Below are 27721 nucleotides of genomic sequence, written 5' to 3' on the forward strand. Positions count from 1 at the left end.
ATATTACGACGTTAATATGATGAGAGTGCACTTGTGTCACAAATACAGCAGAGAAATAACCAGTTTGGGGGCAGGGAAGTTTTGTGCTATGCCAAGCGCATTGTCAGCAAATGATCAATCATAAACAGTAGCAATAATTAGCAATAGCCACATTTGAAGTTTGTACAGCAACTACTTTATTGTTTTCAAATGCAAACTTTTGCATTGTTTGCTATTTTACAATTTTACAAACTAGGTATAAAAGACCATAAATAAATGACATAAGTTATGTGTACCTAAAATTCATGGAGGGTGTGTGTGGGGGAATTACAAATTAAAATAGAAAATCTATGTCTAACCCAGAGACTGTTCAAATTCATGAACCAAAAAATGCTGTTAGAATCTTTTTCTCAGTATGAACTAAATTATAATATGCCTCATACATTCTACTTTTAACCACAGTCCTTGCATATTCCAACATACTTGCAGTGATACAAAAAAATAAATGCACTCTCTCTTTATTTCTTTGATTAGTATTCAGGATTTTTTTTTCTGGTTATGAAAATGTCACATAAAAGAAAAATACTGCTTTTTAAGTCCTGTTTACTGGTTAAGTACCAGCCTTTTTTTTTTTTTTAATACATTTTTAAATACACAGATCCATCACAAAGTTAGTACAGCAAGAAACCTGGACGAACATCAACCGGTGGTGTGGTGAGCAGAACAATTTCTACCAAAGGCTTACCATGCTAGAGAGACCTGTTGATGACGTCTTCTGTAAGGGGGAAAAGATGGAAGCAAAGTCTGTAGTAACTTGTTTACTTTTTAACCCAAGCTCTGTTTAGAACATTTAACTGCAATTTGAATGTGCTGGGTTTGCAATGCACACTTCCGCTCCCTGACTCCTTGATAGTGTTGTATGGTTTCTGCCTTCAGCACAACTACATGAGCTTCCCCCGCATCTCAGCTATATTGATCTTTAATTTATGGTTCATGAGAGCACGTAACATTATTTTAATAATGAAAATAAAGGGGCCAGGAGAGAAGGAGGAAATAGAAGTAACTTTGAGACATTTCTTTATGGCTCCATTCAATGTGGCATGCTCTTTTAACGTAGCAACATCCATATTTTGTCTTGTTTTTTCCAATGTATGTTTGACTGATTGCTTGTCCTGCTATAGCTTGCTGTGCTGTACTGTGCTACCTCAGTAGACATCAGTCCTCTGCAACCAGAAAGAAGGTTGAGCATATCTGTCGCTGAATTCAAAATGTGGAATGGCAGCACATTCACCAGACTCTAGCATACAGCTACACTCCAAGGATAGTTTACAGTAAATAAATAGTGAACGCTCCACACTCAGTAAACTTTTCTAGGTAGTACCGGTAGGTTGTTAGCACTGGTCTTTGGGCCACAGAAATTACCTTGTACATTAATTCACCTATCCTTTGGCTATGGAGACTAGGAACATGACAAACTTTTGCAACCCTTTTGTTAACAGCCGTAATCGTAAATGTCTCTTGCGATTTAATTTCCTTAACTGTTGCTGGGAGAAAATGAAGTATTTGACCGTCAGCTACAGGACACAGGGTTCTCACAGCTGGCACACTGAGCAATGTGCTTCTGTGAATGGATAAGAATTGCATATATTTGTTTGCATTCAACAAGTCTTTAAAATCTTATTTTTGCAGATAAAAAAGGCTACGTAAGAGTTCAGTTCAGGGTTACCAGTGGACGGATACAGGCATCGTTGCCTGTCAACTTTTCATCAAGAAACTGGTGTTTTTGATCATGAACAGGTCTTGATAAGAATAAGGGATATTGATGGAAAGCTTTATCACCGTTATGGATCTTATTATTCATCACTCCACAACTTAAGTGAAAGTGCCCCTGTTCTAGGCTGCAGAACCAGTCATTAAGGTTAGTGTGGCAGCTATAAAATACATTTACAGATACAGAAATTTAAACTTTTTGTGTGTGTGTGTTTTCTTGCTACTGTTGCAGACATCGTCTACTGGCCTGCTTTCTCATGTAACTCTTCGACTACCAATGGATGGAATCCAGAGCTTCCAGAGATACTTTCGGCACATTCACAGGCAGTTCTACACATGCAGTGATTCAGACGCACGCAAACACACACACGTACATTTGGAAGATATAAGAAGTCCGTTACCCATTCTAAGAAAAAAAATATATATATATATTTATATCACTGCAATGGCACATTTTGTGTAAAATGTCACTTCAGCAATGTATATAGGCAGCTCACGTGAACTGGGTTCTGTGTCGCGGCATCTGACTTGACGTCCATGGTAATACCTGTAGTGCTCTGTCACTTGCACTCAAACAAGATGCAGCAGTGACATGTGGAGGGTACGGTGCGGGGGGGGAGGGGGAATCAAAATATATAAATAAAACCATAAGAAGGAAGAAGGGGGGGGGGGGGGGAGTCCCAGAAGTCTGAAGGGCTTTGATACAGTACATTCTTCAAATGACAACTGGAGAACAGATATTGAACCTTATAGTCTTTTTGTTTTGTTTCAATGCAAAAAGGGAAATTAAAAGTCCCCACTCTTCAGGGACTGATTCCACTTATTGAGTGTCTGTGTTCCCCAGAATCAGTGCTGGTGAAGCAGGGCTTGTGGAATCTGGAAGGCTTCATGTCTGGTCTTTTGTTCTCCCACGGTCAATATGATCAATAGGAAAGGCTGTGAGGCCAAGGAAGCAGAATCTATTTTCCCTGTAAAAAGGAAACAGGAACACATTAGACCAAATACAAACTCCTGGACAAACGCAGCTACAACAGCACCTGGACAGCAGCCATTTGGATTTCCTAACAAAGTTGCCACTGCATTTACCCCTAGGTAAAGAGGTTCCCTGCCCAAACAGGCAGGTGTGGGAATTGGCCAGTTTGCACAAGCGCACAACTGTCTTATTTTTTTTCCCTTTTAAATTACACTTGTATGATTATTATCTGTATTTAAGTGTGAAGACAACATTCTGGCTCACTGAATAGTTTAAAGAACTAATGTAGAAAGGAAAGGCTCCTTAAGGCACAGGATTTCCAATTGACTGTGTTCTATGTGCACTGCTCAGAAATGGTAGTACTAATGGAAGTCCAACCACTAACAGTGCCTTCTGTTACCCAAAAGCATGTCACTGTATCTTCCAGGAGCAGTAGAGTTAATCCCACAAATCACGGCGAGGTGTGAACAACAGAGGATCTCCAAATGCAATGGAAGGAACAATTCCCACAGACAGAGGTGGTGTAAATGGTTTATATTAGCAGGGGAACAGAGAACCACACCAAAGCCAATTGCGTATGTGCACGTGTGTGTCAGCAGCACGGATCAACACTGCATTTCCTTGTAGCCCTGACCCACTATGCCAATTCCACAGTGGCAAGCAAAGGTGTGTTCAGGTGCTTATTATGATGAAATGATGAATCCTGGACTTATTTGCAGGCAACGTAACTGGGTAACATGGGTAGGTCCAAAAGAATTAAAAACACTACCAGCAGGTGGGGAAAATGACTTCCAAATAAGACAAAGGGGGTTTTGTTTCAGAGTGGATGGAAAGTACAATTCACATGTATATATGAAGAATTCCCACTGGAGTTCAGGAGCATCTTGTTGGCTAAGTTAATGACAGTTTAGCCTGCCAATGACCAGTACAAAGATCAGCGTGTGCTTCTGTGTATGCAATTTTCTACTAAAAAAAACATGCAAATGTTTAAAAATAAAAAAGCTCATGGATTTATCAGGTCAATTTAGTGAAGTGAACTTCTTTTGTAACCCTTTTTGCTAAGAAGCTTTCAGTTCCCTTGCAGCATAATTGACACCCTGCAGTTTCCTAATGCAAAGTCCTGAGTGGAAACAACTTTCATTAAAAAAAGAAGGATAAATGGCTAGTGCAGTAAGCTATGTAGCACTGCCATTGTTCTTATTGCTTTGCATCAGATCAGCAGGATAAAGATAACTGACACTTTTTTAGTGAAGAAAAAACACCATTTTCCATTCAAGTCCTCTCTCTACTACCCCTTCAGTTTTACACACACACACACACACAGCTTTCCTCCAGTTAAAAAATGTTCATGTCCTTGCTCATTCACCACTCTCATTGGATCACAATGAAGTTACATTGTGAGTAGCAGCACTTCGCAATTTTCATATTAAAAAGAAAAAATTGAAATACTCTGACCTTATTGTTACTAGATGCCAACCTCATAATTCTCCAAACTGTCCAGAGAATTGGGTACATTTTGTTTTTATTTAAAAGATAGCCTTGACTTTCTATAGCAGGTTTGCAGCAAGGGGAAGCTAAAATGTCTCCGAACTGAACAAAGGATATTTGCTGGGAAAGTACAAATGTCAGATCATTCAAATGAATCTCCAGGTCTTACATCCTCCAGCAAAATAATGTTAAAACATGATGGTCTAAGTAGTTTTTGAAACAAATCTCAAATTCCTCCCAAACAGAAAAGCTCTTATGAGTAATGTTGCAAAAAGGTTTTTACTAAGTTGTGATGATTTTACAGGTCCCAAATTTAGGATCCCACATTCTGAACAACTTGCTTTCAGAATAAGCTGGGGCCTGGGGATTGGGAAGAAAGCTAGTGGTTCAAATCAGCAAGTTATTGTTACAAGTGACAAAAAATGATGAGAATGACTTTGTTGATATGGCAAGTTTGACTTGTTCAATCAAGTCAACTGTTTCGGATTCAGAATAAATACAGTGACTTTAAACTTCAACATATCAAGCTCAGTCGTTTTTTGAAGCTGCTGTCAGGTGTAGAGGTGGACCAAAAGCAGCTGTGACCTGAGAGATGATCTCATCATTTTTGAAATGTGAAATTCACACTACTAAGACTCTGTTATTCACAAAACTTTGCAAATCAATGCTCAGGGGCATGAAAGTCCTCTTCTCTACACCTCCACATCAAAGCACAAATGGGTCTGCTACTTAGGTACACTAAGGTCTGGCAAGGTACTACTGCTCTGGTAGTATAAAGGGGCCTTAAAGGGAGTGTATGTGTAATTTATGCCCAATTTAATGCCTCTTTACACTGACAAAACAGTGTTAAAGGATCTTAATACAAATAAAATTCAAGCCCAAATGTGTCTGGAGCTCTCTTGATCTCACCAAACTGAATCCCCATGTGATCAAACAAAAATGCAGGGATCTCCTAGACTAGAGTAACTTTGTTTGATGTGTAGCCATCACTACACACTAGCTCACATGTGCAAAAGGAAGAAAAAAATGCCTGTATAATTCCATTTTACTCCATTCTTGGTCACATCACAGATGTGACAGCAGAGACTGAACTTCAGCCTAAAAGAAGGTCAGAGGATTTGCTTTGATGGTTTTACCTAAGTGGGGTATATCATGTTTCCAAAGACCGAGGGAAATCTTATATCAGTGGTTCCCCTCTAATGGCACATTTACCAATACTGGTGCTTTTAGGCATTAGTGCCTGTTTCTCTGTTTTCCCATCACTACTGTAGAGTACAATCCTTCACCCATCAGTGAGAAATCAACAGGAACAGGGTCAGGCTCTTCATTATGAACTGTGCACCAACACCATCTACTTCCCATCATCTGGGACTGGACTCGATGACCTCTCAAGGTCCCTTCCAGTCCTAGAATCTATGAATCTATGAATCTGTACATATTCCAACCCACAATTGAGCTTGCAAGCAAGACTAAGGTTCGGAACAGCCCAATTTCCATTGTCAGTGAAGAGTGCATGCAACTGAATGTGACGCAGTAGGAACAGTTGAGCTTAGTCTGGCAAACTAGTACAGGTTTATCTAAAACAGTCGGGAACCACAATCCTACATGCATTTTCTTCCATGCAGTATTTACAGGTGACAGTATAGTTTGAAAAAATAAAAACACCAGGAATAGAATGGAGGCTATACTTTCACTGACCTTTTCAGTGTTGCAAGAGTGATTGCTCCTTCAAAGGGGAAAGGGATGTGAGTCTGGAAGTTTCACAGTCAAGATTGTCACAGCTGACTGTCAGTAAGATGTTTGCAAAAGGTTTACAGATTTACAACTCAGTATGGCACAACAACAGCCAATAACAAATCCCCCCAGAAGTCCAGTTTTGTCCAGTAATCCTCAAGGTGGGTCATTCCCGATCTCACCCTGTAAATGGGTAAATCACTAATTGAGAGGCACTGATCAGCCAAACAATATTCTCACTGAGGTTTCTGCACGGTATCAGTGACACGCTGAGTCTGCAGAAAATATCCTGGGGTAGATTCTTCATTCCAGTGAAAGATGCACAACCACGGTTTATCCCACAAATAAAATACTGTGGTTGTAACCCCCAGGTCATTGGGGGAAGGAAGAATAATTATTTTTTAAGCACAGTATCTGGCAGCAAACACAGCATCAAAACTTGAATGTGATGTTATATTTATATAGATACATGTATTTTACATATCGTTGATCAACAGAAGATTATTCCAAGAAACAATTTGTTCCAGGTCTGGTTTAAAATGACGGCTTGTCATTTTGGTAGGACCCCCTCCCCACAGTTTCAGCAATCTGTACATCAAGCAATGCTGCAGGTCTTTATTTCAAAGGGCAAGGAGACGAAGTAAAAAAAGTGCAGTTCTTCAATTAAAGTGCATGGATGAGGTAAACTAATTTCAAGAGTTTGAGTTTATTCAGTACTGGCTCAGACGGGAACCATTCTGCCGTGCATCTGTTGCATTTGGGTCCGCATCGCCTGGACGCTGCTCAAAATCTTGTTCTGGTGCGCAACGGTGGTAATCCCAATTCTCGTCAGATCACTGATTAAAACAAGAAAAGAAGCAGAGGGCTGAGAACTTGTGTTAAATGCTGACGCAAAGCAACATATGAGAGTCAACCACATGTAATACTGCAAAAGCAAGGCAGATGTATAGAAATGTTTAATTAAATAACTGAAGGCATTGTGGAAGCATTTTAAAGTTCTACTCCATCCAAATGAAAGGCATTCCATTCCTTTAATGAGCGTAATGATATGCAGCACAAAGCAAAAGAAGCCGATTAAATCCAGATTTACCAGTTTTTGTTATACGCTGAGTACTTACTCCTGGTTCATATGTACCACAGCCTCTAGGGTTGTATAGCCAGCAGCTGTGAAGTTATCCTTATATCGATCCATTTTAATGGCCTGAAGCCAATCCCCAACAGAAACGACGGCTGAGAATTCCGGAGAACTCGGATCCAACAGGGCAGTGTTTGGTCTAGGAACAGAAAATACATGGGCAGATAACAGGTATTAGCTGGTTAACAGAACAAAGTTTAAGCTCCGCAATGATTATGCTGTGACTAGACAGCATGTTGCCTGTAACTAGTAAAAATTGGGGCTCATGCCTATAAAATGTAACCAATGGCAAATTTAGCAAGCATATAAGAACAGGCCAATTTGCCCCAAGAATGAATTTGATCCCAGGTGTCTATTGTTACCTTCAGTTGTAAATCAAATCTTTGTGCCCTTTATAGTTTAAGCCCCAGATGCAACAAAGGTCATGGAAAACACTTTGTACTCAGCAAACAATGAGGTCCTGAATGCTGTAATATGTTCAGGCTACTGTGTCTGTATCCTGCATACAGCAATTCAAGCACTTGCCAAATTTGCATATGTCACACCTCTGTTCAGCAACTATAGAAACACTACTGAAGTATGAGCAGAGAAACTGTGAGCTCAGAACCTGCCAGGCTGGATTGGAGCTCAAACCTCAGGGAGAGTTCAGCTCAGGCAGGTTTCTAGCCAGGTTTGCAAGCAGGCTCAGTGCGTTCAAACAAACTCAGGACAGCAGGGAGTTAATCCCCTCTTTAATCAATCCATTCCTGATCAGCACGTGTGCAAGGATTGGTGGGAATAATGGTAGCTTTGATCTTTGTTTGCTCTGTGGAATGTGCTTCTTATTTTCCATTGTAGAGATTCTGGAATAATTATTTTAACAAATTCAGTGCCCATTTAATAGCTCATTTATTATTTTATGTATTTTGAAAATTGCAATGTTTTTCATTAAGCCACTGTAAATTACTACCATATAGCTAAACAAAGCAAATGCCATCTTGATCATTTATTTTAAAATGCACAGCATCAAAGACTAGGTGTTCTGCAGTGCTGTTATATATTGTCCAGAGGGATTGGGTTCACGTTGGTAGCACTTAACACAACTTTTACCATACTTTCTTGCAGTCTGTTCAGTGCATACACAACAATTTGCAGTCTATTATCAGTCTCACTGTATAAAGGCATACACATATATTTGTTCGGATTTCATGCTCCAAGGAAAAGAAGTCTACAAACGGGATTTGGACGCAGGGAGAAGGGACACACAACAGGCTGTAAACTATTGTAATAACTAAATGTAGTCAAAGACATGTTATCTGTGAGTTGGAATCAAATCAAGTTGGAAGAGATTAAACAGTTGGTATTATGACTCTCTCCTTCTTAAATTATTTAAACCACAGAGGTGGATACACACGCCAGGCTACAGCTGCAATTAGGGCAATCTGGAGGAAGTGTGGTGATAGTGGCCTCAGAGGGCTAATAACCTGTCTTTGGTAATGTAAATGGTAAGCAATAGTCACCGAGGGATCCACTAGTTTAAAAGTGAAAAACAGCTTTTTCCATTATGCTGGCCTGCCAGCGGCTGAATCAGGAACTGTCTGGCCTCTGTTATTGCTCCACTGATTCAGGGAGACTCATTCCAGGCAGCATAGAGAATATATATCTTATTTCCTTTCTGTTCGAGGATCGGATCAGGTTTAGAATTTTTTTCCTCCACCCTCATTCTCTGCTAATTTTCTTCTCCCTCCAGACCCTTCCACTTATTCATTTCAAGCAGACTTAATTTTGCTTTAAAACCAGACAAAAACACTCTCAAATAAAGATCCAGATCATCAGCTGGTGTTAATTGGTGAAGTTCCACTGATTTCGAGAGTTCCACTGATTTGCACCACTTGAATATCTGGCCCAAAATAAAGATCTCTTTAACAGCTTTGAAATTTTCTTTGCAACATGACACAGGATCAGTACAGACATGAAACTTTGTCTTGCCACAAAATCAAATTCAAATTCACATAATAATTAATCCACACCTTCGCTGTGCCCACAAGGCTTTGGCTGTAATGCTGTAACGCTCATTTGCAAATCCTACCTAGGGTTTATAAAACTTGATGATGTACTTTTCCCTTTAGCAAACCAGGTCACTCCTGCTAGTTACATTGCACTGAAGCAGACCCCTTCAGGATCTTTTACTGAAAAAAGAGAGACTCAGCATGTCTTGTTTTGTCAAGAAAATATCACTTGATTGCATCAGATCTTTTCAAAGCCACCCTTAAATCTATGTTATAAAAATATTCGGAGCTGGTAGGATAAAGCAATTGCTTTCCTTATTCAGTTTCTGCTTTCACAGAGCCAGGAGCATCTGGGCCCCACAGTGCGGTTGGATGGAATGTCAGAATAACCCCATTGGGAAACAATCTTCCGCTGGATAAAAAAGGCTGTGCAGTCTAGCAAGCACTGTGAGGCATATCTTAATGTGAGCACAGAAGTTTAGGTGAGTTACAGCTTGCCTGTCACCTCTAATATATTCCCTCATAGATCACCATTAAAAAAAGCACAGCTGACCTGGAGTTCTCGGTGCCTGTCCTCTTCAAGCTGTTGGGGTTGCGGATGAGTTTGTCCAGCATGTTGACAATCTGTCCGAATTTAGGCCTGTCGCTGCGTTCCTTCTGCCAGCAGTCCAGCATCAGCTGATGGAGAGCGATGGGGCAGTCCATTGGGGGTGGCAGGCGATACCCTTCCTCAATGGCTTTAATAACCTATGCACAGCACCATTAAAGAACAGTTAAAGAACTTCACAGACTGTAGCTGTGTATAAACCATTCTAGGTTGACCCTAAAGCCTGGAAACAAACCCACAACAAAATGAAACAATGTGGAAAATAAAATTCAAACTCAAGCTGTTGTTGAGGCCTACCTATTCTCACCATTTCCTTTTGCGAATTCAGAAATTAATTAAGATTTAAAGCCAGAGGAGATGAGCACATTTAGGGAACATCTATGGCGCAGGGAAGACAATCACATGCATTTCAACGTCGTGAGTGGGGATAAATATCACAAACATTTATTGCATTAGGTATGGCTTCTGAAGCCCACATCTTCAAAGATGCTGCTCATTGACGAGCCACACACAAAAATAACACAGATGAGGAGGATCACTGTATTTCAGGAAAACAGTGGGGCCAGAGTTAAGCTGCTGGTCATCTTGGATAGGGGTGAGAAGGAGCAATGCCACAGCAGGAATCCTGCGGGAATTTCAGCCAGTTCTGAGGACTGCACCTCAGTGCTAGAGCTCCCCCTACCCTTTCTCAGGGTGCAGCCTGTGCTCCCCCTCCTCTTGAGCTATCTCAGCTCCACTAGCAATGCAATCTAGCACAGGGCCTGTTCTCTCTCCCTGGTTGTGACTGGTTGACATACAAAGGGGAGGGGAAGTCTCCTTCCATCCTCTTCCTCCTCTTGCACATCCCCACCTGGACAGTCATGATCTGGTCTATTGTGTCAGTTAAAGTGTGCAGCTTACCTGTAACTATTAACAGCATGCAACCTGATCCAAAGCCTGACTCTATGCAACTACCTCACACCCTCTGTAAATATGGCTCATTACTATCCGAGGGCAGTTTGGCAATCTATGTGGTCATTCCAAGATCCTGTTCTTACTAGATGGTACCCACACCACAACCCTTTCCCCCATCACAGCTGGAACTAATGGGCACCCTTGTTGGCAGACTTAGCAGAGAACAAAGATCAATACTCCAGTAGACTGAATTATGCTGTTACCCCTAGAGCTGGTCTCCAGAACAGTGGCTAAGACATGATGCCTGACAGTCTGGAGATGTTTGCACTGCTTCTGACCATTCAGAGAATAAGGAGAACTAGTGCTGCCTGGGCAGTCAATCTAGTACTTTTCACAAACCATCCATCACCACTGCATTGTCTTTCCTTGCCTATGTAATTCTCTATGTATGAAGTGAGCTGCACAACACTTTTTCCTTTAGGATCCACAGACAATACCATAGCTACCTCACCAGTTTTTGGATCTATCTTGACCTATCAGACAGGGAAGGCATCTGCAAACCCACTTCTGTATTGCTCTGAATTACCTATCATTGCTAATGAAAATACATTGTGTTTCCAAGGTGCATCTGGTGCTTTGTTTTCTTGTAAAGCCTCTATGACTTCCTGTTGATACAGGAGGGCAAGGGCAGGGTGCCAGAGGAGATAGCCACATCAGAAGGAAATGTAATTAAATTCCCTTTTTTAGATTAAATGCCATCCACACGTAAATGCTCTTTGAAAATGTTCAGCTCCATATAATAAAGTGGATGACTTGTAAAATGTTATTTAACTTCCCACCTTTGACTCCATGACCATATATTCCGGTTAACTTTTCCCCACTCCTTTATTTGCTTATAAAACCTTTGGGAAAGGGATTATGGCCAGCCCATGTCTCATTTTCACAGGAAATATTTGTTTTATTTAGTAAAAATTCTATTAGTGCAGACCCTTATTAGTATTATTATTAAAGAACCCCTCTGAAACAGCAGCCATTGTGTGTACTCCCCCTTGGAATAGGATGAAGTAGTCCAGATGGTACTGTTAAAAGGGACTTGCATAATTTAAGAACAATCGTTTAGTGAAGCTGCTTTTTAATGTCCTCTTGGGGCAACTATTCCATTGTCAAGGGATGCTTTGAGTGATAACCACAGTTATACCTTGTATGTGTTGTTCTGAATATTGTAAAAGACATAGAATTATATGAACAACAAATACTAATAATTTCAAGTATACTAGGGTTTGGGAAATTAACTCTTAATGGGAAGCACCATAAATTCAAGTGTTTTTTCCCAATAACCCTCAGTGAAGTTGAAGTTTAATATTAATATTCACATTGTCCTTCTCTTTTTAACATAATTATTTCTGAAATGTTTTAAATGAGAATTTATGAACATTTCAGCTCCACTCCTCACTCTTCTATTTCCTTTAAAACTGTTTATAATTTTTTTCTAGAAATTATAACGCATTGCAGAAAGTATAGAAGTAGAGTGATATACAACATGTAGACTCTGATTCAAGAAAACATTTAAGCACACACTTCACGTTAAACATGTGGCTACGTTCTATTGACTTTTAACGGGATTTAAAAACTTGCTTAAGTGCTTTTCTGGATAGGGACCCTTTTTTGGATCACGGTCATTGTGTTTTCTGGAATTCGCCTAATCGTGGGTTCAGAAGAGTGCCTCATCTAAGTTTACAATCTAGTATAGCTCAACTTCATACAACACTTGCAATAGATGCGCAAATAGATCAATTACACGTCACTTGTGGATGCAGGGTACCAGGCTTGATGAAGCAAGGGTCTGATCCAAAATGGAAACTTTTATTTAGGGGCCTGATCTTGCAAAGGGACACACATGGGCAAAAAAGAGTCCATCCATGCTACTCCTTTTGCAAAATTTGGGCCTAACACATCACCACTACACTGGGATTGCGAGGAAAGATGAAAAAAATTGAAACAAAGAGGAAGAAAAAAATAAAACAACATCAGAAAGGAACTCACATCTTGATTGGACATATCCCAGTAAGGTCTCTCTCCATAGGACATCACTTCCCACATTACAATGCCATAGCTCCACACATCACTAGCTGATGTAAATTTACGATAGGCAATTGCTTCTGGTGCAGTCCACCTGATAGGAATTTTCCCACCCTGTTAAAAACAGAAGAAGACCGAGTCTGGTAAGCTACTGGACTGACGCTTCATGTGGATGTCACTGTTCTATGTCACTGGCTTCAAAACTGCAAGACAGAGCCCTGGAGACAGATGCCATCCATCTGTTTTCTTTAGTCACAGGGATGCAAATAAGTAAATTGTTAAATGTATTTTTATCAGCCCACTGCCAGATTTATGCTTAGGGCTACACTGAGTATGGGAAAAAGCCAGGAGTTTATAAGGCATATATTAGAGGATTAGTATACAAAACAAATAAGTACACACTGTTAGTGCAAGGGCTTGACTATTTTCTTGCTTGCCCGTCTGACCTACTTGTACCAGCTCTAACAAAGTGGGGTTATAGACTTTAAAAAATTTTTTTTTCCAGAATAGTGAAATAAAGAGAAGATCATCTGGGAAGCTGTATCAAATACTGTTATTTTCCCTATGGACGATATCCCGTACATAACTCAGAAGTAGAGTAAATCAGCTTTCAGGCTGCTACAGTCAGTATAGGAACAGTTAAGTATAGTATCATGTAACAGGACCACTTCTGATACCAGCTAACTTTGGGGAGAGCTTTTTTTATTGCATTTTTTTGAAGTAAGCACAAATAAAAAGGCTCGGGCACCTGAATTGGGCCATTGGGGTTAGTTAATGTTTTAAAAAGAACTCCATCCCATTTATCTGATTTTGCCTCAAGTGATGCTGTGCCAGAGATTTCTCCTTTTGTTTATGCTAATGCACAAGGTGTTTTTAATTGAGCTTTAGGTTTCCTGCAGTCCCATCTGGGAACACTACTGAAAGTTGAACAAAGATGTTTTTTCTTCTTTGTTATAATTTATGTTGTTGAGTTTCTTTTTCTTTGCAGTTTCTGGAGACACCTTTTGTTCTTAACTGCTTATCCTTTGTCTCTGTTTACCTGGCTGATAGTTTATTGTCCTTTGTGTGTCTGTCAAGTGTTTAGTATGGGGCTGTTCCAGACCCCATAGAAAGCAATGGGAGTCTATCCACTGACTTCAAAGGGCTTTAGATAAGGCCCTATGTGAATGCATATATGCATTAGTATGTCTATTTTGTTTGTTACTACATGCTTTAGGATGCTTTCACTTCAATGAGTTAGAATCCTGATGGGGAATAGAACGGACAATTATGTTAAGATAGGACAACTGCTTTTTTTTTAAAAAAAGCAGTTCATTGTATTATCTATAACCGTGAAGCAAACTCCCTTCTTCTGTCAAACACAGATGTATGGACACGGCTTATATGCGCTTGTTATTTTAAAAATTGTCAGTAAGCTCAACATTTTTTTAAGCTGCTCGAGTACAGTGGAGCTCATCCAAATGTTCCCGGCACTTCATTACTGATACTAAAAGAAGACAATGTACTGTAATGCAAATTACATTGATTCACTGCAGTTTACTCAGAGAAAACAGAGTACTATATTTGCACTCACTAAATTCAAAGGGAGGCTTTTCAATAGTTTCTGTCTTGCCCTGGTATATTTGTCTATACTTTTATTTGCTTGAATACAGTTTTCCAGACTTCTGTTTCAGCCCCCCTCTCTCAGCACCCTTATTAGTGGGAAATACCAGGGTTGGCCAGCGTTTAATACTAAAATACTACATAAGTCTGTCTTTCCCCATAATGAACTGTGAATTCATTAAAGGATGAGTATAGGGATTAAACCACAAAAATTGAGTACTGCAGACCATCTCTGCACTCAGGAGAACAGATGGAGAATGGCAGATATTTAAAAATGAAACAACAAGCAATTAAAAAAAGACTATAACATCTCTAACTTTTTTCCTGGTGCATGTTAATTTCAAAGGTGTTGGTAATGGTCAGAATATTGTTGGTGAGCAGCAGTGTTGGTATCATTACATGCAGAATACTAAAACTAGGATAGCAAAATTAGTAGCACTATGCTGCTAAAATTCAAATGGTATTACATATCTACTCCCCACTTTTTCATATTTAAATATTCATTTGCTTATTATTAGTAATGAACAGAAAATCTTCATCATGTAAATGGTCTTTGTAATTTATCAGGCATCTACAGCATAAACTGCTTAGGGGTTGGACATCTTGAGAAGTTCTTTAATCACAAATAGAACAGAATCCATTTTAGGGACAGGAAGAGGCCGTCCACATCATCAAGGCCCAAATTCTGCAAACACTTAAGCACACACCTATATATGCACACATGAGTAGTACCACTAAATTCAATGGGACTATCCACATGCACAAAGTTAAGCACTTGCATAAACATTTGCAAGAGTAGGATCCAAACCCCTAATTCCTGGTCTCAAGCTCCTGTCACCAACTCCTAGTACACTGAAGGCACCTAATGAAGACAATGGGCTGGAACCTAACAGAGGTATATTGATGTAGCTGCATTGAAATCAATGGATCTACAATGATTTACACTGGCTGAGATCCTGGCCCAATGTACACTTTTATGTAATGAAACAGGTTTTCACGTGTGCCTGAGATTATTTAAAAACAAAACAAAACCAAAAAACAAAACCACTTTGTAGGGAAGAAAAGGCCCTTTCCTGCCTTACCCTAGTAGTATAGGCTGCTTCAGGATCATCTTCCAGGACACGGGACATGCCAAAGTCAGACACCTTGCAGACCAAGTTGCTGTTGACTAATATATTTCGGGCAGCTAGATCCCGATGCACATAGCTCATGTCAGACAGATACTTCATTCCAGAGCCAATGCCACGAAGCATTCCCACCAACTGAATTACTGTAAATCTGCCATCATTTTTCTGCAGATGAGGAAGGGGGAGAAAAAATCACATAGCATTAAGTTAAAAGCTACATTACTGCCACAGCTGAAGCTGGCAAAGAGCACACCTCTAGATCTTCATCTTGTTTGAAATGAAATGCAATGTTATTTCCTCACCCTCCTGACTAGTGTCTATAATTCACCAGTAAAGTACAAACCCAGAGGTTTTGTCATTGCTTCCTGTGATGTATGGAATATATCCAGTTTTAATGAATCTACAGCATTGCAAGGCTTTCAAAAATGGAATAAATCAAAACTGCTTCCTATTAAACATGGATTATTTAAAAGCCTACATTTCAAATGTTACATCTACTCTGTATCCTTTCACACCAGCTAGATAAAGATATTAAAAAGTATTTCCCAAGTACAAACATTGTTAGGTTTATATTCTCTATATCCCTCCACCAACTAGAACAAGAATAAGGAATCAGAGAGTGTTTCCCTGTGTAAAACCTCTTTGGGTTTATTATAAAGCAATCACCTACCCTGAGGAAGGCATCCAAGGAGCCATTCTCCATGTACTCAGTTATGATCATTACCGGTTTACCTAGAGTTTGCAGAAAGAAATAAACAATTCCTTGATGAACACCGATGTTAATGAGATAAAAATAGGTTGCACATGATTTTACTGCCAAGACACCTGTCTTGCACGATAAAATTTAATTTAAAAAGCGCCATTATGCCTCAGCTGTAGGGATCTGGAAAAGAAATATTATGGGACAAGAACATTTAAGGGTTCCATCTGGAAGGTTAACCCTTTGGGTGACTTGTTGACAAGGTCTTTAACTAAAGTGGCCTTGGGTCTCCAGGGAACCTATGAATGGATAATTGCTCGCTAAAGAAGTAGAAAGGAGGGGGAACCAGATAGAGCTGTTCAAACTTGAAAAATTGTTAGGATAATTAAATTCTTTGCTAGAATATGCATTTTCTTTTAGAGGCAGTCTCAGTGAGCACTTGGATCCTTTTTCTTCTTTTGAAAAAATCAGAGCTTCAGGGGAGTGGAAAGCTGTCAGCAGCTAAAGATATTCAGATGCAGCTTGAGATTTGAGCATGCAAAATATAAACTCCTTTCCCCCCGTCCCCGACTTTCTCAGTCTGGAACCTGTATCCTGTATGTCTCGCTATTTCTAAATGAGCCTTCTCCATTTCCCGCATAAAATAAACGATTCAATGAATTGTGTCAAATATTGGGTCAGATGCAGTAGGAGCACTCATCTTTCCATAGTGCAATAGGGAAAAGCTAACTTTAAGAAATGTAAAAAGAAATATTGGGTCACTGACATAGAATGGTGACTAGAAAAATGGCCTCTCTCATAATAATAATAATAATAATAATGAATAAATATGCACATATAGAATGCTTGACATACAAAGTTATATGGCCCTGATCCTGCAGGTGAGAAACCCCAATGATTTCAATGGATTAAGCACGCATCATGTTCAGACTCTGTGTTTGAAGGATTGAGGCCAATCTAATTACTCCTGTTTTAAAGATGTCCAGTGAGAGGCATAAAGAGATTAAGTGATTGCCAAGCGCAGTCCCGTGAGAGGCTGTGTGAATTCTACAAGGAGATCAGCTCCCTCAACCCCAACTGAAGTCAGAGACTTGGGATTGCTCAGCTCCTTGGAGGATCAGGCTCTACATAGTGGCAGTCAGAAACAGAAACCAGGATTCCTGCCTCTCTGCTCTAATTGTTAGACACACTGCTTCTTCCTTCAAAAAAAAAAAAAAAAAAGGAAAATTCCTGTCCCTGAGAACATTTACTTTTGTTTTTATACTGACAGGAACTGCTTCAAACAAGGGCATTTTATAGGGGCGAGAGGGTTCAACCAACCTGCGACCTAAACTGCAGATGCCTTCAATATAAAGATAGAGCTGAGTTGGCAAAAACGCACAACTTTTCCTTGCTCCATTCACCAGCAGTATCTGCTCAGAACAATCGACTATTAAAATTGGCCATCTGTGAAATATTTTAGCACTGAAAAGCTCCCATAATTATTTCTACATCAGTGCATTTTTCACTCAACAGAATGCCTCCCCCTTGTAATTCTGCCAGTGGTATGAAAAATCCACACCCCTGAGCATTGTATCTAGGCTGACCTCCCACCCCCCACCCATGTAAATGGTGCTAGGTGATGCAAGAATGCTTCCATCAACCTGGTTAACAGTGTTCCTACAGCATGGAGAAACCCCCTTCCTTTGGTGCGTCTGCACTGTGGGGTTATGCCAGCAAAATTTCAGTGCCATAATTATGCCACTAAAGTCCCTGTTAACGTAGACGCAGCCTCCGATTCCTGATTCTCCTACCATTTTAGCCAATGCCAAAAACTCTCATTATCATGATCACATGCCATCTTTGCTCATGTAGACCAACATGTGTTTGAAATTGTAATCAGGCAGCTGGATACCTACTCATCTGATTTGCATGAACAAAGGTAAGCCTTGAGCAAAACAATTATGTGTGTGTGATCTTAAAAGCCTTGGCTGAATATTTGCATTCTTACAGGAAAAGGCTGGGATAAGATATCACTCCCCCTCCTTCTCCATACAGGAAAATTCACCTATCTGAGCATTCATCAGTAAGAATGGAAACCACTCTAATCCAATCTGCATATTTCCCCATTTCATTTACCCTTTGCAACTGTGACCGGTCATTCGACAGAACAAATACATCTAAATGAGTTTTAATTAACCTCCCTCAATCAAAATACACTTTGTCAATTTAAAAGAAAGGGAGACTCTCTTTCAGTGCATTAACACATAATTCCATTACTCAGGCGCTGCTTGAGTAGTGGAGAAGTGGGAGGGGGTGAGAGAGGCTGGGGAGGGAGCAAGTTACCATCATCTAGTCAATTATAAAAGTACTTGACTAGCAGCCAACAATGCATTCGTACTTGCTTCCTCTCTTCCAACACGCCACCTCCACAATTTATCTTGCATTTTAGTTTTCAGTTTATTAAATGCATTAATTTATCACAATGTTCAGAAAACCTACAAGAGGAATTGAGATGAATGTCTTCTTAAGTAGCCCTGTTTACCAAACAGCAACAGCTCTGAGGTGCTTGAGCTGGCTGGTAAGCAGAAGCGCTGCTTCCTGGGAGCCAGATGACAGGACACACTGAGGTCAGCCTACCACCTCCTCAGTGAAAATGTTAAATCATTTTAATTCGGTGAGAACTGCATTATGCAAATGCCTCCAGTCATTTATAACTGTTACAGCTGTACTAGCTAAGGGGTTTTAGATCCTTGTTGGGATTCCAAAACAAAGATCCCCCGTTGCTTCTCTCTTTTCCAGAAGTGCTATGAAAATCACTGTCTGTAGCAAACATATCACCACCTACTTTTTAAGTGAACAGACCTGCAAAGGTATTTAATTATAATATTATCTTCTAATTAAAGTACTCAGACACTTAGCAAGGCCTGGTAAGCCATAGGCAATAGCAGTCTGAATGACATTTTTTTTTCTTGTGGAACTTGTATTTAAAAGAAAACAATGATATTCTATACTAATTATATTTCCAGTCGCAGCAAATATCATGCACATTAGAAGAGGGGAATTCAAGGATATAAAAGAGAGAGACTTTCAAAGGCACAAATGGGAGAGTTAGGAATCCAACTTCCATTTGACATTCCAGAGGGAATGGGTGTCTAGCTGAGATCTTCCCTAAATGAAATATTCTTATTGTCACTGGTTTTTTCCCACCCTTTAGCTCATTTCTAAAGTTAGTTCATTAAAAATTATGGGCTCTCCACTCTCACTTTAATCAGCCACTTTATTTCAATATCCAGAGATCGTTTTAATTAAATGCCATGCATTCTCATTGCTGTGTGAAGGGTTGAATGCACAAACCCCATCCACTCGCAACAATGGATGCAGAGGGTTCGTTCTGCTACTACACAGCACTGAAAATGAACCCCTAAATCTAAAGAATCCTCTACTTTTAGCACTCTGCAGATTGTTCTGCAGCTATTCTATGCACTGTATTTGGAGCACAGCCATCTTAAACAGTAACCGTCTCCACTACACAGTCTCAGTGGTGCTTTATAAAGTCAGACCCACATGGGTCTCGCAGGTGTATTTCAGTTGTGGCTTGGAAACGGCATCTGTTGAGCTTTGTCATATTCTTATTGAGACAGAATTCAAATACTAAGTGAATGCTAACAGGTTTTAAACAAAATAATCGACCAGGTGTTACTGTAAATGGAAGCAAAGCTATCAGAGTCATAAATCAGAGACAACATATATGCAAGTCTCATACTAAAATAAAGACTACTTTATTTCAAAGACCTGCTCCTCACAGATATGTCTTGTACTTCAAAGCACACTGACACTGTAGTTCTGTTTTGATTTTTTTTAAAGTATTTAAAATACTTTGCTTACCATCTGCCTTCACCTATCTTGTAACAAGCAGCTCAGTCTAGCAAAGGTTTGAAAGATGCCTGCCTGGCATACCAAAAAAACCGCAGTATTAATTCCCCCTAAAAAATCTTGCACAAGCTGCCTGCAGATAGGGTATCAGTTGAAACTATAAACCCATTTACAGCTGACAACAAGATTAATGACTTGTCCTCCACTGATTTCCTCCTATTAGCTATCAGTGGATCTGCTCCATCTGTCACTTAACAGGGGAAAAAAATATGCAGATTTAATTTCTCAATGACTTCCAAACTGGCCTTGTCACAGAAATGACCTACTTACATTTGGTAACTACGCCTTCCAAATGGATGATGTTGGGATGGTCAAACTGTCCCATGATGCTGGCTTCACTTAAAAAGTCCCTCCTCTGTTTGTCAGTGTACCCAGCTTTCAGAGTCTTGATAGCAACACAGATCTCTCTCTTTCCTGGTACTTTGAGACGTCCACTGCACACTTCACCAAATTCACCTGCAGGAAAAAGACCAAACAATCAGCCATGAACATGAAACGTATGTGACCCTCTGTGGCCAAAATGTAATTGTCAATGCACTTCTGAAAGGTCCTGTTTGTTTTAGGGAGTTGTTATACAAATGACAGTTAGATCTCAAGGTACCTAAACACCAATGATAGCTATGCATTACAAAAACAGATTTACTACACAAACACAGATGTCCTGAAACTTACCCACACCTATGACTTTTTCAATCTTTATACAGGAGGCATCGATTTCTTTGGCAAATTCCCGCACAGCTTGGTTTGGATCCTCATATGTAAAAGGATCCACATATGTTCTCACACCTGCAAGACAAAAATGCTTTATTTGATGTCACTGATCTACATGCTGCTGAGCACAGAACATACAAGGAGCGAATTCTTAATGGCATACAACAGCAAAGAAAGTGTCCAGTAAAGATTCACCACGTCGGCACTGACTGAATAAAGGAGAAAGGACTTAAGGAGATTCCAGTGTGCTTTATTTTTAAAGGCAAACATTTAATTTCCCATCTATTTAAACATAGCATCAGGCTTTTGACAGTGAATGAACTCCATATATCACTGATATCGGTAGCAGGCCAACTAGCTGCCTGCAGCCCTGTGACTTAGGCCTGGTTTACACTACACAGTTAGGTCAACGCAAGGCAGCTTATGTCAACCTAATTATGTCAGTGTACATACTACAGCCTTGTCCCGCCAATGTAAATAACCTACTACACCGACATAACTCCACCTCCGAGAGAGGTAGGGCTTCTGTCAGTGTAGTTAGGGGGCGCAGTGTCTGTTTAGATACTGCTCCTTACATTGGCTGTTGGCTATCTTGTCAATTTCATAGCTCCATGCTCCAGCTAGAGACCAGCTGCCCTTGGCTCCCTGTTCCCAGCTGGGTTGTGCCTGCCCGGCTCCCCACTCAGGGAGCTGAGAAGCCCATGTGGCTGACACCCGCCCCCCCAACCTCACTCCTGGCAGAGTATGGGGAGCCAAGAAGCCCGGGCTGCTGCCTGGTGGGCAGCTGGGCTCCCGATGGGGAGCTGTGTGGAACTGAGATCACTGGCTCTCAACCCCCCACTCTGCCCCCTTCAGTCGGTGGAAACGCTCCTAGTAAGGAGGTGCACCACCAATAGAGGGAGGGTAGTGTGGACATCAGCCACTGCAGTAATTACTGTGGTGGCTGTAAGTTGACCTAACATAGGTCAACTTTAATCTGTAGTGTGAACATGCCCTCAGAGAATAAAGTATGCATAACTTCCATTTCTGGGCCAGGGGAGTTCTGAGTTCAGACCCTAAGCTTGATCCTTTACTCAATAAAGCTAGAAACAACAGCATGTTCAATCACTGAGACTATATCTACACTACAGCACTGTACTGCTTGTGGTGGAGATGCTCTAAGCCAGGGGTTGGCAACCTTTCAAAAGTGGGGTGCCGAGTTTTCATTTATTCACTCTAATTTAAGGTTTTGCGTGCCAATAATACATTTTAATGTTTTTAGAAGGTCTCTTTCTCTAAATCTATAATATATAACTAAACTATTGTTGTATGTAAAGTAAACAAGGTTTTTAAAATGTTTAAGAAGCTTCATTTAAAATTAAATTAAAATGCAGAGCCCGCCAGACCGGTGGCCAGGACCCGGGCAGTGTGAGTGCCACTGAAAATCAGCTCGCATACCGCCTTTGGCATGCGTGCCATGGGTTGCCTACCCCTGCTCTAAGCCAACGGGAGAGAGCTGTCCCGGGGGGTTAATAGCTCCTGCCTCTGTGAGAGGCAGTAGCTATGTCGGCGGAGAAGCTCTCCTGCCAACATAGCACTGTCTAAACCGGCGCTTAGGTTGGTATAATTTATGTCGCTCAGGGGTGTTGATTATTCACACCCGAGTGACGTAAGTTATACTGAAGTAACCTGTAGTGTAGACAAGGTCTGAGGAAGGAATGCATGCCTCACATTTCCTCCTCTGGCCCATCCTGAAGCATCCTTGACATATACTGGGCAGAAAAGCATGCCCATCATCTTCAGCCAGAAGTAGAGGTCACCCAAACCTTTGAATGGGAGGGAAGAAAAAAAAATCTCCCCAAAAATCCCAAAGGTTTTTTGAATAAAGCCTGCCATTCAAAGTTTCCCTGCTACTAGATGCTTCGTTTTGGCAGAAGGGGGTTGCAAACAAGGAAAACAGTGAAATATTCATCTCAAGAGGAATGTCATTCTTTATTTTCTAAGCATAAGAACACAGACATGCTTTGTGAACCATATCAAAAAAACCAAGCACCACTGCCTTTTACCTTGATTCAAATGTTTCTCCTCATCTGCCTCTTGCTTAGCCTTACTGTACTTACTGCGTCTGTCGGGATGAAAAAGAGCATTACAATTCAAAATAAATCTCTTAACTTAGGAGATGAACTCAGAATCTTCTTGACCTGCCAAGACTTGAATTGCTGTACCTGACAAGACCTATGTTCTGGGTTTGTCCTACAACAGTTGATGACCTAATTTATAACCAACAGAAATGCAAGAAGCTGCATTCCTTACACAGCTCTAGGTGCTCCTGTCATCAACAAACTTACCAAGGGAAACACAAAAACTCGAATTTACATCTTTCCATTCAAGAAAAAGAAGGAGGTTTGTTTTGCAGCTACTTTTCTTTAAAACACAGATCTTTGTAATTCTGAAGCCAAATTTTGAAAGGGGACCCAATTAGGCCTCCAGTTTTTTTAGCATAATTAAATGTGGATGCAAATGCTAACATTTAGATGTCTAACTGATTGATTTGCAAGCACAATCAGGCGGACATCTAAATACTAGCCTTTGTACCCACTCTAATTGCACAAAATTAGAGGTGGAATTTAAAAAGCAAGCCCTTTCAGTCTACACATCTGTGAATATTAATATGATAGGTGGTACAGCATATTAAGTTTATATATTTTTATTTCTACACGTAAACACACAACCGTTTATATTATTTATGTCTTTAATTTTAAAAAGGCATTGAGTTTAGCTTTAAGCATCAAAGTTTGTGTGGATTTGAGAGAAGTTAATACCAGAAACATCTCTGTAGTGAGGACTTTTATACCGAAAGCTGCCAAGTTTGGATCTAAGGTTTGGTTTGGCCCATTATAAAGAGCGGGGGAGAGTAGAAAAGTACAGAGCCAGATCAAAAGTCAAAGGAACCCAGAGCTGGGGGTTGTTGCTGCCCAACTACTCAATTTGCTTGCTCCTCTATGGGCCTCCTAATCTCTGACCTCATGATACTGACCTCCTTTGTAAAACACTCTTGAGACCTACTACATCTGAACATAAGTACAGCCATAGTGGGTCAGACCAAAGGTCCATCTAGCCCAGTATCCTGTCTTCTGACAGTGGCCAGTGCCAGGTGCCTCAGAGGGAATGAACAGAATGGGTAATCATCAAGTGACCCATTCCCTGTCGCTCATTCTCAGCTTCTGGCAAAAAGAAACTAGGGACACCATCCCTGCCCATCCTAGCTAATAGTCACTGATGGACCTATCCTCCATGAATTTAGTTCTTTTTTGAACCCTGTTATAGTCTTGGCCTTCACATCATCCTCTGGCAACGAGTTCCACAGGTTGACCGTGCGTTGTGTGGGGGGGAAAAAAAACTTCCTTTTGTTTTTTTTAAACTTGCTGACTATTAATTTCATTTGGTGACCCCTAGTTCTTGTGTTATGAGAAGGAGTAAATAGCACTTCTTTATTTACTTTCTCCATACCAGTCATGATTTTATACACCTCAATCATATCCCCGCTTAGTCATCTCTTTTCCAAGCTAAAAAGTCCCAGTCTTATTAATCTCTCCTCATATGGATGCCGTTCCATACCCCTAAAAAATTTTTTTGCCCTTTTCTGAACGTTTTCCAATTCCAATATATCTTGTTTGAGATGGGGCGACCACATCTGCACGCAGTATTCAAGATGTGAGCGTACCATGGATTTATATAGGGGCAATATATTTTCTGTCTTATTATCTATCCCTTTCTTAATGATTCCCAACATTCTGTTTGCTTTTTTGACTGCCGCTGCACATTGAGTGGATGTTTGCAGAGAGCTATCCACAATGACTCCAAGATCTCTTCCTTGAGTGGTAACAGCTACTGATGAAAAGTGCTACACGTCAGAGCTAGGTATTGTTATATAGCATGGGATATATATATATATATTGTTATATAGCATGGGATCAAGTGCTGCTCCTACTGACATCAATGGTGAAACTTCCAACAGTCCAGACTGGGACTGGCTGGGCAAGGAGATTGGGACTGGAAGCCAGGGGGACTAAACTCAGATAAGAAACATGTGTGGGGAAACTGGGACTGGCTACGTAAAGAGACTGGGACTAGTAGCCCGGGGGCAGGGGGAGTGAGGAAATGAGTGAAATGGACCACATGAGGAGCCTGGGGAAGAAGACCGGAGTGGCTAGACAACTAGAATGATAAGGGGTGAGACTGAAACTTGGACCTGGACCCTGGAGGGAGAAACTAGGACTGTCTGGGCAAGGAGACTGGGATTGGAATGAGAAGCATTAGGAATGGGGACTAGGACTAGGTTGGAGAGGAGAATGGGACTGGGTTGAGGAGACGGGGTGGCAAAAAGACAGGACAGGGGCAGGTTGAAGGAGATAGGGTGGTAGGGGTCACGTTTGGGGAGAACAGAAAGAAGGATCTGTGACTACCACAACACTCTCCCCTCCAGAGCCTGGAATGAACTCAGAATTCCTGAAGGCTGTCAGCAAATACCTGTGATATGCATTGACAAAGTACGTCTCATCTCCTTTTGGTGTTTCTCCATACAGAAGATGAGAACCTACGTCTGCTTATCTGTTTCTCCAGTAGCTAAAGTGGCATTTCCTAACTTCTGAGTGCTTGCAATCATAAGGTTCTTCTAACACAGTTTATCGTGTGCAATATGCTAAATAATTTGCCAACAACATTGAGGGGAAAAAACACCAAACAGTCCCACACTGCCCTTGATCCAGGTCTCACAGCTCCCTATAATGTCCTGGGAACTGCATTCATATACCAAGGACTGCACATGCCACAAATGCCTGTGAACTTCTTTCTTTGCTAAGTCAATTAGAAACCAATACTTTCAAATACAAGGAAACCATTAAAAAAACCCTCTAAATCCAAATGCTGAGTTAAGCCGTTTTCATTGCCTGGGAACCGACTGTTGCAGTGAATCAAGGGACCAAATTCTGCCCTCATTTACGGGGGGGAGTGGGGGGAGAGGAGGGGAGAGGGTTGCATAGGGTGAAAGTCAGCACAAAATGTGACCCAATGTCTATAAGTGTATAATAGGAACTGACCTTTAGCAGAGAGGAACATGTGAGCAGTGCTATTGTTGTGCATGCATAGAACGCTTTCAGTTAAGTAAATGATCACCATGCAGCCTAACTTAGGAAAAAAGTTATTCTGAATTTTATGTATGACCCCTCCAACTTAATTCAATTAATACTGAAATGCAGAAGTGAGAAATGCAATGCAAATGTGTGTTACATGAAAGTGACTTAAGTATTAAAATATCCTTTTTGTCTTGTTTAAAAACTTCCCTCTAAGCCCTACACAAAAACTAGCCCAAAACACCCTAGGACGCATAACAGGTAAAAGGAAACACAGGAATTACTGTTCAAGCAATATAATTGTAGCTTATTAGCTTTTAATAATACCTTCCAAACTAACTACCTGCTTCCACTTCTATCTTTGTCACCTGTTGACCTTTTCTCCTTGGCTTGGGGCGGGACACTGCTGTCTACAATTGTCCCTGGGGGGGCGGGGGGGGACCCTGGAAGCTCATTATTCAGTCATTGAGCCATAGGGAGGAAATCTGGACATGAACTGACATCCACAGAGAGCTCACCTGAATGACAGAAGGAAACCTTTGTCCCAGGTTTGAATTCCATAATTATAGGGATTTCAGGGGTGGTGATTAAATAGGGGCGGTGTTCAGGAAGAGAATACAGAAGCTTTCACAAACTGCAGGGGTTAGAAATGCGGGCAAGTCTACAGGTGGGACTTGGAGATAAAGAAGGGGTGGGGCTTTTTTCCCTATAGGCCTACCCCACAAACAACAAAGGGGGGGATTAGCATGTATTGTGGTGAAGCAGCATGCACTCTGGGCTGCTCTCTCAGCCTCTGCATGGCTGCTGGCACCTTTACCATTTACAAACAAAAGGGGAGCTGAGGGTTAAGAGCTGCTCTGATTAAAATACTGCCTGCCAGGAGAGCACAAGGCTATGACTGAGGTAGCCTGGTGTTCCAAGGCTCATTAGCAAAAGGTGGACAACTCATTCAGCTAAATGCCCACCACCTGCCTCAGTGAGTGGGGGAATTTGATGGGGCCAGCAGTGAAGGGGGACAGTCGCTGAGGGACACCAGGTAGCTCCCCCCCTGGGAGTCTCTGGCACCCACTGGCCAGCTGGAGGGGGAGGGGGGGCAGCATTCCCCAGCTCTCAGGATTTATCCTGGAGTGGGGGCCATATGGAGCCTCTTTCAGCTCTATTCCAGGAGTCCCACCCTACCTATCCTGAACTAGGAATGGGCACCTGGCCTGACAGATGCTGCTGGTCTGGCTAATGGCCCATTTGAGGGGTCAGGAAGGAATTTTTTCTCCCATAGGCCAAGTGGTAGAGGACCAGGGAGTTTTTCGCTGTCCTAGCTGTACCGTCAAGCCACAGTGGGTTAAGTAGGAAAGTGCTTAAGGTTGGGTTGTTAACTCGTCACAACCTGGGGCCACTTTCCACTGCAGAGGAAAGGCTTAAATCAACAGTTCCCACAGTAAAAGACCTGGAATTTGGTAATGGGCTTTGGGCTCAAGGGACAGGGTGAGTCCTTGTGGCCCTCATGGTCCCCACCCTTCTGCACCCTCCATCCCCCTTGTAAGGGTTGTGGGGGGAAGGGTGCTAGGACTCAGAGAGAGAGCAGAATCCAGGAGGGGAAGGTGTAGGCTAAGGAGAGCCTACCCCAAGTTACAGGTTATATGGTAAGGAGCCCTGTAACCCCTTCACTAGAACCAATTAAATGCCTGGTATAGAAGAGTGTGGGCGATGGGCGGGTAGTACTTGTCTGTGCCAAAGTTTAATAAAAGCTGCTGCCTGCCACATAATTCCATGCCTGAGTCTGTCTTCGTTTTGTTGCTGTGTCTGCAACAAATTTGGAGAGTGGAAGGTAAACCAATCTACTAGCCAAGAGTCCTCTTTACATGACACATTTGTTAAAAAAAAATAATTTCATTAGATAATCAAAAAAGG

General features: G+C 41.2%; 1 protein-coding gene across 1 annotated transcript in view; it reads right to left on the bottom strand.

The window, feature by feature from the left end:
* Positions 1–6665: 6665 nt before the first annotated feature.
* Positions 6666–27721, bottom strand: part of EPHA4 (EPH receptor A4) — a 131768-nt gene continuing 110712 nt past the window's right edge. Inside the window, exons 9-17 of the mRNA XM_065410526.1 lie at positions 22748–22806; positions 20664–20777; positions 20262–20447; positions 16047–16108; positions 15332–15541; positions 12612–12761; positions 9621–9814; positions 7063–7218; positions 6666–6780 (exon numbers count right to left, since the gene is read on the bottom strand). Of these exons, the coding sequence (XP_065266598.1) occupies positions 6666–6780; positions 7063–7218; positions 9621–9814; positions 12612–12761; positions 15332–15541; positions 16047–16108; positions 20262–20447; positions 20664–20777; positions 22748–22806 (1246 nt within the window). The remainder of the gene's footprint in view (positions 6781–7062; positions 7219–9620; positions 9815–12611; positions 12762–15331; positions 15542–16046; positions 16109–20261; positions 20448–20663; positions 20778–22747; positions 22807–27721) is intronic.

The sequence above is a fragment of the Emys orbicularis genome, chromosome 9 (assembly GCF_028017835.1).
Source record: "Emys orbicularis isolate rEmyOrb1 chromosome 9, rEmyOrb1.hap1, whole genome shotgun sequence".
Lineage (NCBI taxonomy): Eukaryota > Metazoa > Chordata > Testudines > Emydidae > Emys > Emys orbicularis.